Source organism: Xyrauchen texanus, chromosome 41, assembly GCF_025860055.1.
Source record: "Xyrauchen texanus isolate HMW12.3.18 chromosome 41, RBS_HiC_50CHRs, whole genome shotgun sequence".
Classification (NCBI taxonomy): Eukaryota; Metazoa; Chordata; class Actinopteri; order Cypriniformes; family Catostomidae; genus Xyrauchen; species Xyrauchen texanus.
In genome coordinates, this window is record NC_068316.1 from 26,434,206 (window position 1) to 26,446,513 (window position 12,308).

The 12,308-nt window shown below is 34.6% G+C and overlaps 1 protein-coding gene across 1 annotated transcript; it reads right to left on the bottom strand.

Annotated features, from left to right (window-relative positions):
- Positions 1-1,855: 1,855 nt before the first annotated feature.
- On the bottom strand, positions 1,856-6,315 carry LOC127634383 (CUB and zona pellucida-like domain-containing protein 1). Its single transcript, XM_052113921.1, has 11 exons — positions 6,299-6,315; positions 6,035-6,173; positions 5,393-5,591; positions 5,175-5,316; positions 4,729-4,872; positions 4,591-4,646; positions 4,195-4,373; positions 3,502-3,902; positions 2,425-2,521; positions 2,138-2,327; positions 1,856-2,001 (listed from the first exon to the last, which is right to left on the bottom strand). Exons 1-11 carry the CDS (start codon positions 6,313-6,315, stop codon positions 1,856-1,858), a joined length of 1,710 nt encoding a protein of 569 aa, XP_051969881.1.
- Positions 6,316-12,308: the final 5,993 nt, after the last annotated feature.

Consider the following 12,308-nt stretch of genomic DNA (forward strand, 5'->3'; position numbering starts at 1 on the left):
GCTCCGATGTCTTTTATGGGGCATTGGGGAAGGTTACATGCAGCCTGACACAACTGGTCGCCTTTGCACATAAATATACCTGCCCGCTCTTGTGTCAGCAGTACACGTACACGGCTCAGTGCATGGCATGATTTGAATTGGACCCCTAGTGTCAATTCTTCGACACAACGTCGAAGTGAGCGACAGACGGGGAACGTCTAGGTTACAGATGTAACCTCCATTCCCTGATGGAGGGAACGAGACATTGTGTCCTTCCGGCCACGTCGCTGAGCCGAGCCACTGTAGTGGCCGGACCATTCCGGCTCCTCAGAAAATTCCTGAATGAACTCGACATATTTGCCCGCTTTTATACCAGGGCGGGGTATGCAAATACTTTCTGCCTAATTCCCATTTGCCTTTTTTCATAGATCAGAGGCATATTCGGCGCTCAAGTGAGACCCCTAGTGTCACTTCTTCGACACACCGTCTCGTTCCCTCCATCAGAGAACGGAGGTTACATCTGTAACCTAGACCTTCGTAACCTCATGTGATTGGGTTTTGCAACTCTGACCATTTCTATTTTCTCCTATGTGTAATTCATGTCGTCAAAAAAGTTATCCACACATAATAATTGATTCTTCACACAATATAATTGAATAAACTTCCTTGTGTTGTAACACAACATTTTTTGTATGTATAATTCAATGCAAAGTTTGTATAGTGCAATTAAAACCATTAAAATGGTATTCCAATATCAATGGAAGATTAGCTCACCGACAGATTCAACAAAATGTAGAGAATATTAAGAGACTGACATTAGTGTTCAGCATATATATATATATATATATATATATATATATATATATATATATATATATATATAGGGGTTAAATTGGGATTTCGGAGGTGGGGAACCCTAAATATAGCTGATGTGGCAACCATGTATTAAAAATTCAGATGACAGCTGGGACATGTTACCTTCTTGTCCTTGGTGGGGAGTGTTATCTTATAGACTAGAACAGTGGTTCTCAACCTGGGGTCCAGGAACCACTAGATCCGGACCGTACCGGCCCAATTTAACCCCTGTATATATATATATATATATATATATATATATATATATATATATATATATATATATATATCAGAAGACATTATGTGATCGCTTTCATAATGTAAGGAAACTGGAAATCTCATTTCACTTGTGTATAATCACTTTGTACCTACAGCATGTGAGCTGTGAAAATAAGTTCATAAAGTACAATTTTCGCATATCGTTGTTAAAATATAAGATGAGGTCAATTTAAGTGTACTACTGATAAAGACTGTAAGGTACCTCTTTTTTTAACATTTGTTCAAAGACATTATGATGGAAAAGGAGGAATTGTTACATCAAAACAAGATAAACACATATTGTTTTCTGCATTTTCCCATAAAAATCCATGAAGCATTTTAGAAAACACTACCAAGACAGTGAAATCATAACACTGAGCTTTCATTAAAGGCACAACCTAGGTACAATTCAATTATTAATTCTATATAGCCCATAAAAATATAATGAGAATGATGGGAGACATGCAAATTGGCTAATATTAATAATATTAATTATTTTTAAAATAAAAACAAATGTTTTTTTAAGAGAATTTATTTTGCATTACACACTAAACAGAGTAGAATCTAACAAATAATGTATTCTGAACACAAACTGTTACAAGTAATTGTGTATTGTATTTTGTTATATCATTAGTTGAAGAAGCTTAAAACATTTAAAATCACATTTAAAGAGATGTTTTGATTGAACTGAATCTTAACCGATAAACTTGTCACCCTAAAAATATATATTTTTATTTACTGATTGTAGATCAAACTGATTCAATCAAATCTCTTCTGATTTCAAACGCTGGTAGTTGACCTTTGACCCCCTGGCTTTGTAGACCACCACTCCACACACCATGCCAACCACAGCTAGGAGACACCCAGCAATGAAAACAAGGTTCAGATTCAAGCTTGGGCTGATGAACTCTGAAAGTGAATAGGGGACATTAAAAGTTAAAAGCTTTATCTATTGATTGAACAATTGCACAATCTCAAAATGGTCAAATATCAGTCAATAAATTGGACTAGCCATTGTATCTGCCTTTCAGTATTCGTGACTTACGAGTAAGTGATGGACTCCTCCTCATGCGTAGAGGACCTTGGGAGATGAAGTGACTTTCGGTCTGAAGGGGAGCATCTCTTTTGTGGATGTGCAGATTTGTTGGAGCTACTGTGCGGTTGGTGCAGCCCTGAGTGCAGCGAGTGTTTGGATTGTTCGCTTGACATATGATGATGGAACAGCTGATGAACACCTACGGAATAAACAGGACACAGAAATCAAAAAGACTCACTTACAATTCCAGTAAAATGGGGCATGTCTGATCTTCAGTATCATATTCCAATCCTTACCTGGTCATATTGTCCAATAAACTTGAAGGCCTCCATACTGAACCTCACATTAGACTCATGATTTGAAAGGATTCTAACGGTGCTGTCAACCCCGCATCTGAAACATTGAAAAATTTGATTTGATATATAAGTGGGACAAAACTGTCAGTGCTGATATTCAATGTTGGGGTAATCTGATTATGAAGTAATTAGTTACTGTAATTAACAACTTTTAAATTGAAAAATAGTGCAACATATTGCATTTTAAATTGTAGTATTCAGATTACAGTAACTAACTTTTAATTAAGTTAATTACTTTCAGGAACATTACTTGGGTTACAAATTTCTAAAATAGTGTTGTATCCATAAGTACAATTTAAAACATGAATTATGTTATATTTTTGCATTTCTGTGACAGCTGAAAGGTGCACATGGCAGAATAAGTTAAACTAGAGTGTATGACACAAGTGAGACAATATAGAGGAAATATAGACATCATTTTGTTATTTGTTGTCTGTAAAAAGTTTTTAGAAAGTAACTTAAAGTAATGTCATTACATTTTTGATGATGGAATTAGTTAAGTAATCTGATAAAAATATGGAAGTAATTTCTAATGGATAACTTTTTTCATTAATTTACCCAAACCTCGCGGATATAAAAACACCAACCACTTAGGTGCACAGTGTCGGGGAATAACTAACTGAATTAGTTAAACTTCTAATCTAACTAAATTTTTCAGTAGCGTGACAGAGTCATTTTTCCAGTGACAAAACATTTAACATGACACGATGATTTTTGGCAATAAGATGCAATGAGAACCAATGAGGTTTTATGTTATTGACGATGCTGCCATATTTCATTTAATTGCTTAATTAATGATTTTATGCACAAAGTGATTGTATTGCATTAGAAGGCTTGGAATACAATATATTGCACATGTCTCAATTACTTTTACTATGGTATTATAAACTTTTTTTTGTCCTTTTTCAAGCTTGACAGACTGGAATCACTATTCACTTCCTTATGGCAATCAAAACATGTGAAGACTTATAAAAAAAATCACCTTTTTTTTGCTTTTTAAATGATCTAAAATCTTACCCATTCCTGATGATGGGATAAGAGATGGGATAACTAGGATTATCATAGGGTGTAGCGGCACAGGATTCTAGGAAGACCTCAGTGTTTGGAACCAGATTGACAGGCTCAATCTTCATGTAGATGGTGTCTCCCACATCATACTCCAGTGGATAGGAGTTTGGACTTTTTCTGTTGAAGAAACTGCTAGACTGATAAAAATCAAACTGATAGCTGAATGAGCCAAAGCCTCTCTCTGTGAAGTTGATAGCTGGCCTGCGAGCATCAAATTTCAGAGTAACGCTGCTCTTTTTCTCGTACTTGCACATGACTTCAATTTCTATGTTATGTTTTCTGGTTATGATATCGTTTGGATTGTCGTAAGTGAGGATTTCATTCTTGAAGATGAGATGGTCGTCAGTCTCCTAAAAAGATGCAGATGTTTAAAAGTAATTTAGATGCAGTGCAAAACTGAAAAGGGTCAAGTGATTTTTTTCCCCAATTTATATATTTTAAAACAGTGGTTCTCAACTGGTGGGTTATGATCCACAATAAGTGGCTTGCCTGTTCTGATAGCAAACAACTGAAAATACTGCTAAATGCATTAAATAAATTGCAACAAAATAGATAATTAATTCTGTATTGGGTTGCTCCTTAATGTTCCTGAAGCAAAAACCAGTTGAGAAACACTTTATTAAACCTCAATAAATGCCTTACTTCTATCTGAGTACCGCAGTCATTCAGAGAAAAATTAGTAAACACATGGGTGTTATTGAAATAAACTACACAGGATGCGTTGTTCAGTCTCAGGTGACCGCCATGGAGACCAGTAATAGTGGCCCTTTCTACTGACACCGTCATTTTGTCCTTAGTGCATGTCACGTTTGCTTTTGGACCTTGAACAATAAAGAACAATCATAAGAATATTCTGTGGAGGGTTACAGTTCCTTGTTACCAGAATGTTATTTACAAGTGCATGAGAAATTAAGTAGGCTATGGGGAATTTTTTGAAGAAAAGCACTAATTGACTTATTTAAACTTTTTGAAATTAACAAATATCCCAAAGTGTCCATAAGATCTTTTCCCCACATATTTCAAAGATTAATGTAATACCTTCAGTGTTCACCACAACAATGACACACCTCATCTCAGACTGGTATGATCTAGACCTAAAATGTTACAAATATTACATTAATTAGCCACACTTGATATGGCACATATTTTGTAGAGTATTTAAATGTGTATCCATACCCATTTTGGCCTTCTGCAATGAAGCAAATTGGAAAATGTTGGCCAAAGTTGTCTGCGATTGGTGTCCAGTTAATCACATACTCCCCAGTGGTGGTGGTATGCTTTGTGCTGTTCAGGGGTCCACTAAAGACCACATCACTGATGCTAGATGATGAAAATTTTTTTTTAAATATCATTAAATAATTAAAGCAACATCTCGTTTTGGATGGCAAACAAGCTTTCCAAATGTTTACAAATATTCAACTAATTATAAAGTTTATCAGAAGAAGTTATCTGAAGATCTAGTTTGAGTTCAGAAGGAAGTGTTAAATATTGAAGTTATTCTGAAGATCTAGTTTGAGTTCAGAAGGAAGTTTGAAATGTTGAAGTTCTATTCAAGATCTTGCTTGGTCTAGTTTGGGCTCAGATAGAAGTGTGAAACAGACTTTTAGACTATTCCATGATACCTTGAGGAGGTTGCAGAGGCCTTTACCCTGATCTCAAGCTCTTGATTCACACGAGCATTTATGTGCTCTCCATGATAAGGTGTGGGGTGGATGAACCGGGGTAGATATTGACCCTCAATGCAAGATGGTGCAGGGTCTTCCACTGTAACCACAACATAATTATGAAGAAAAGTTTCAGCAGAATGATGAATGAAAGGCAGATAAGTACTGAACAGTACCTTGCAAAGAAAACTGGAGAGGTATTCTGCTCAGTGGTGAAATGGAAGAAGATTGATTTGTATTGTAAGGGGTTCTGATAACTGAAGTGTTGCTGGAATATCTCAGACTGATGTTTTGGGTGGGATAGTCTTCCATCACTAGCTCAAATGCATAAACACCACGCTGTGAAGTGTTTCTATATGACAGAGTACAGGTGTTCTGAAAAAGCAAAGAAACGAACATGTAATAAGCCTCATATCTTTATACTTTCAGAAGCACATATGAAGAAAAAAATCACTAAATAACACTGAAGCATTTTTTTCTTCAGAATTTTTGTCTTGTAAAATATACACAAATATAGAGTTATGCTATTGTGTAATTGTTAAATACTGTACATATTCCTGTGTCTTTTTGATTAAGATTTAGAAGGGCTGTGAGTGGTTATTAGTTGACTGGATAAAACAAGGAGGACAAAAGCAGGACTGCTTAACATTTCTCTTTGGTTGGACTGATTTTTGTTTTTACCTTCCTGAAGAAACTGCTTTATTGTATTTCATGTTAAGTGAGATAGCTGCAAGTTTTGTGCTCACAGTGGGCTGGTTTCTTTTTGTTTTTGTAATAGGGACATTATAATATATTGTAGGATAATGTCTCATTCTCACCTGGTTCAGTGTGAATCCTGCATGTTGATGGCACATTCCACACTCATTAGCTGAGAAAACTCCATATCTACACCTGACCTTGTCATGGTCTTGATCACAGGACAACAGATTGTAATCCCTGGGGCAATTCTGAGGAACTCTATAAACAATTAAAAAACAGTTATCTTAAAATGACTTTGACATTTTTATAATTTAGGTATATTAGTTGGCGTTGGTTCTTCAACAGTCAACATGTTTAGGTACAGTATATTAGATGAACTTTACATGTGTTTGCCAGGCATTACCATTAAAATGAAACAATAACAAAAACTAGATGTGCATTTGCATTTCCTGAAGTAAACATTGAAGAATAGTGTTAAAGTTTTGGGTAAAATGATAGTTAGAGACAATGTAAATTCAAATATACATGCAGTTATATGTAATACATAGTAAATGGATAGAAAGTATGTAAAACAATGACAAATATTATATCAAATTATTAAATAATTTTCTTAAAACATACAGTATAAAATATAAAAATATAAACATTTTCTTAACAATCTCATTGATTTCAAAATGTATTGAAAAAATTACAAAATTTCAGTTTCACTAACAGAGCCAAAGAGATTTGCAACAACTGTGTCTGCTCTCATTACTTTTAAACACCCTGCCCTTCTGCTATTGGCTGAAATTATGTACAAAACAAAGAATGGAGTTTGTATGTTTTAATTTACAAGAAGAAAGAAGAAGAATATCAATACAGTGCTGCATTGTAAAAAAAGTAGACGCTAAAAAGACAAAACAGACAAAAGCCCAATTACCTTTCAAATTTAGAGGTAGAGTAGAACAGAGTAGAGGTGATTTTACCTTACAATAGGCAGTGTGGTGGCGACTGGAGATCTGTTGGGCTGAGATGTGTCAGATCTCAATCCAAGGTCAATGTGCGTGAGAAGATTCCAGTTTCCAACAGATGTGATTGTGTTATAGATCCAGCAGCAGCTACTTTTTCTGTTGACACATGCATATAATTATTGTATCACTTTGTAAGGGGTTTTTCATTCGCTATACTGTTATAATGAATTAATGCTGTAAATGTATTTTTCTTTGTTAGTTCGGGTTAGCTATTTTTAGATAATATATTTAGATCATAATTGCTAGTCATAAATGCTTGTCACCTCGCGCTACCCTTAGTTTCGGTTCAGTTGCCCACGTGACTAGCTTTGTTGTGCTAAGTAGCATAAAGGTGCAACCCACGGACATTTTGCTTTTCAGCGCCTGCTCTCTTTCTCAGTGGGACTCTGGAAGTGCCAGTCCGCTGTGAATAAAGTTGACTTCATTCCAGCCTTCGCCACACAGTCCACCCTCAGTATCCTCAAACTGACAGACACAAGGATACGTCCAGAGGATACACCAGCACCCGGTGTTCTCTACAACAACTTCTCTCACAACAATCGACATACTGGTAGGGTTGGGGGAACAGGTTTGCTCATTCAAAACAACTGGAATTTTTCACCACACTCAATAATGTAACAATAATTACTTTGAACTCCATGCTATTACTATAATGCAACCCTCAAGAACGTTCACACCCTCCACGTTGTTGTCAACGATCTTCCTCCAGTTCAGCTGGCAAATGTTCTTGAGGAGCTGGATGTGGTAACACTTGTGGTTCTTGGAGATTCCAACATACACCAAAAAAAGGCCCAGGCCACTAATCTTCATGCTCTTCTGGTCTTGTTTGACTTGGAAAGACTAAGCACTACAGCAACTCACAGATCAGGCAACCAGCTGGACCTCAATTTTACACGTAACTGTACCAACTAAAATAATCTTGTTACTTTTTTATATGTCTCTGATCACTATACTGTTTAGTTCAACATGACTCTCCCATCTCTATTAAAACAAACTCACTTTCTGTCTTCAAAAAATGGCTAAAAAACACATCTTTTCCATGAGCACTTAACCAGTCACTTTAATCTTTCTTGACTATTCTGATGCTAATGAATCTTTGTTATACGGCACTTTTCGTACCACTGTCTCCTTAAGCTAAATTACGCTTATGAAGTAATATTTCTCTTTTGTGAGTCACTTTGGATAAAACTGTCTGCCAAATTAATAAATGTAAATGTAAACATTTTTAAGTGTGGCATAAGTGTCTTAATACTTTGTATGTACTTACTGTAGACTAAATGGGCTGTTATTGTTGGGAATGGTTCTTTTCATGACCCCCTCTGTCTGACACCAGCTGCCGCCTTTGGTGCTGGAATCTATACGAGCACCCACATAACTGCTTTTACTGCCACAGTTTCCAGACCTGCAAACCCAGTCATCATATGTATCACAGGAATGATAGGCAGCTTTGAAGCGAATGTCCACCTGAAATATAACATACATTTTGATTCAATTTCTTTAAAGAAATCTGGAGTTAGTACTTCCTGATAAACCTCAACATAACACTGCTGGAATTCAAATTCTGCTACTTCACACCTAACAAAAAGCTTCCTCGAATTACAGTGGGGTTCAAAATACTAAGTATGACTTGTGCTAAAAAGATCTCTGCACACATTAAATTAAAAAACAAAAATCTGAAATAAGAGAAGAGATAATGCGAAGTGAACAAATCTTTTCAACAAGAGGCAATGTTGAAAATCTGGAATTCTAAATCTATTTTAAATCTGAAAATAAACAATGTTTTGGGATTTTAAAAAAGACATTTAATGGCATACAATAAATAAGAAACAAAGATTCTTCAATAGTCATTTATAAAATAAAATAAATTTTGTCCATGTTAAATCCTTTTATTTATTTTTTGATAAATAAAAATAAAGATTTTTTTATTTTTTTATTCCAAGATGCTCTTTGATACTCTCAAATCACTCTGAGATAATTAAGCAATATCACACGAGCAAGAGTACGATATGGCCCTACATCAGCATGCTGATGTAGGCCCATATAGCACAATTACGAGTGTGATATTGCTTATGTACAACAGTTCTATGAACAAGTAGTTTAAAAAAAAAAGTACAGTCATAAATAACACATTTTTGCATGGAACTACATTCTTACACGACAGATCAGAATCTGCCATTGCTGGTTCAAACCAAATGATGCTTCCAAGCCTCCGTTAGTAATTAAAAAAATTCACTTCAGAAATAGTATTATGGCTTGTGCTGTTTCTAGCAAGTTATTGGATAAACAAAGATGGATGTGTGTGTGTGTGAGAGAGAGAGAGAGAGAGAGAGAGAGAGAGAGAGAGAGAGAGAGAGAGAGCGAGAGAGACTGAGCGTGTGCGATCACCTCTTGCCACTCCCAGGCAGAGATGCTGTCAGCTTTCTGAAGATCAGCTTTCTCAGTGGAAAAATAGCCATCCAAGAGGGGGTATTTCTCCCTATTTTGCGGTAGCTGGTGCGCAAGAGTCATTCATTATAGAAACCGCAATGTCCTGCGCCATTATAAACAGCACGTCCTCTCCAATGTGGAAACTCTGGTAAGAAGTAAACGCCCTGAGTCTGTGTAATTAATCTTTTGGGTCTCTCAGCTATGATGAGCCTTAATGATGAAGTTGTTCATTTAAAGACATTTAAATATATTTCCTAGATTTAGTAGTGTAGTAGTAATACAAGAAATCACAGAGCACTGTTCTCTGTAATCAATGACTAATGGATTCACTTCACGTCATCTAACTAGCTCATATTACACACAAAAACTATATTTTGCCACCACCTGCTGGCTAACATATGTAATGTAAAAAAAAATACATACAATGGCTCTTAACAGATCTGCACTGCTCTAACACTTTAGTTTAGAACGGCATGAACACAAGCGGAGTGATACACACAGTGAAGCGTCCGAGTGCTGATGGTGCGAGACCGTCGGTACTCATGGAATGTCTCTCGTCCAATCAGATTCGAGGACCAGACCTAACTGTTTTATAGCATTAATTATCAAGTTTTTGCACAAACAAATCTGTGTGACCTTCATCAAGCAATTTTTACATAGGAAAAAAATTCTAAAATATCATGAAAGACACTTTGAGAATGGCACCTAGAAATTGATTTTTGAAAGCTGAGGTCCACTTGCATTGAGTGATGCACCAATAACTGTAACCCTGAAAATGAAGTTAAGCTTATCCTGATGTGAATCAACCTAATGATAATGGTATAGAAAAAAATTATGCATTTACTTATTTAATAGTTTATAACATTTTAATTATGTTTAATAAAAAATATTTTATTAACCAAATAAGATATTATTTTGATTTTGACTTTTTACTTCAATTGTTTTTCTGATCATATTTATTTGTATTTTATTATTAAACAATTATGAAAATAAAAAAATTATGAAAATGTAATAAAATAAAATGTTTTACTTCTTTTAATACATTTTAATTTATATAATTATATGTATATATTCAATTAGGAAACAAAATAGAAGTAGATATCAAAATATAAGCATTTTCTCCAGTAGTCTTATTACTTTGCACCCCTCACCCAGGTTTTTTTTCTTTTTTTTTAATTAATTAAAAATGTAAAAATAATAATTAATTAAATTAGTTAATTAAAATTAGGAATTCTTACCATAAATGTACCATCAGCTTTTTTCTTTGGACTGAATGTCATTGAGCCTCCATAGAAGTGTGAGGCTGTGACTGTGGAGGACAGCATCAGCAGAGCCCATGGCAGAGTAAAGACAGACATGATGTTCATGGCAGATCTCACTCATGAGCACCAAGCATCCCTTTTAAATGACCTGATGGAGGAAGTAGTTAAAAAAATGTATACAGTCACGTTTAGATTTACGCTAAAAGGAAAGACATATAGATAAAATTTTACCTCATGCTCTTAGTAAAGAATGATTGGCATGATTTTATTTTGTACAGTAAAACCGCATCATCTTTGTACAACTGGTACAACTGGTACAACTGCCTCTGGCTGGAAACTCTTAAGATTTTGAGTTCAATTATGTACAAACATTAAAATAGATAGATCATAAAATCATAGATTCTGATTCATTTCAGAATTATTTTTTTTAGTATTATAGGGCTTCCAATCTAATATACAATGAATCACAATGAATCACAAATATCAACATTTGCTGTGAAAAGCCCTGAAATTAAGATAAAGAAATAAAGATAAAGACATTACATTATGGTAATTATGAAAAACATTTAATACTGTGTAAACTGTACATTACTGGCTTTTTAACAGACAAAAATAAATGTTTTTAACATTGTATCAGAAGTAGTGCTTTGGACTATATCTCCACGTCAAATGACTTGATTAGATTACAATCAGTGTGAACTTTTCACAACAATACAGATTACAGTTTGGACTGGTGTGCCAAAATAAACAATGTTTTATTTTCATGTTCCATAAAGAATAACTCATTTAGTAATGTAAATTATCAGTAATGTCTGAAAAAAAATGTATAACACATTTATAATAAGGTGCTCTCATGCAAAGTTATGCCAGCCTGTCCATTGCATTTTTATTCAGGTTAAGCACTATTTATCTTGTCCAAATGAAGACCTTTCATCACAAAGTAATAATTTGAAATAAGTCCTTCAATAGATTAAATAAAAATAAATTAACAATGCAGCTCAACTTTTTACACTTTTACATTGTGCTTAAAAGTGTTGGCTTTCAGATATGAACTAAAGTGCAAATTCAGGACAGAGGTGCTGTCTGTAGTATATTGTGATAAATCTTATACATTAAAAAGCAATTAAGCAGTTTAAAGTGCAAAAATAATTTAAAAGTAATACATTGTAATGGCACAGGGACACATAATAAAATCATAAATGTGGTTATGCAATTTTAGGTTGCTGTACATTTCTTAGTCATCTGATTCTGTAATGAAGCGTTTTCATCTTTAAGATTGTTTATTCTTCTTATGTGACCTAATATCTCATTGTTTTCAGTAGCTAAATGACAACAGTCACATTGCTATCTGACACAGTAAGTATTTACATATAAATAAAAAGTGTGTGTTGTTGTCTTTTAAGTTTCTCATTAAAATATTATTTACATCGTCAAGCCGGTTCTCAACTCCTCCTTTCCATTGAACTGATTACATTTTGCTATTAGTATTGCATAGACTGTGTGCCATTTAAGGAAATCTATTTCCACTAAAGCGAAAAAATGTTGTACAATTTTCCAGTTCAGCCACTACTGCAACATTTTTGGGGCATTTTTTCAAACTGATGAGCTTTCTGTTTTTTTCTGACATAAAAAAGCCAAATAATGAAGCCAATGTGATGGGTTTGAAGAAGTTTTTGTGTTGACTGCACGTGTCT

Excerpts from the sequence above, each read along its gene's own strand:
- LOC127634383 (XM_052113921.1), bottom strand. Across the intron at positions 5,317-5,392 it reads TCTCCAGTTTTCTTTGCAAG|TGGAAGACCCTGCACCATCT; the intron begins GTACTGTTCAGT and ends TTGTGGTTACAG. Across the intron at positions 2,002-2,137 it reads GAGGAGTCCATCACTTACTC|AGTTCATCAGCCCAAGCTTG; the intron begins GTAAGTCACGAA and ends ATTCACTTTCAG.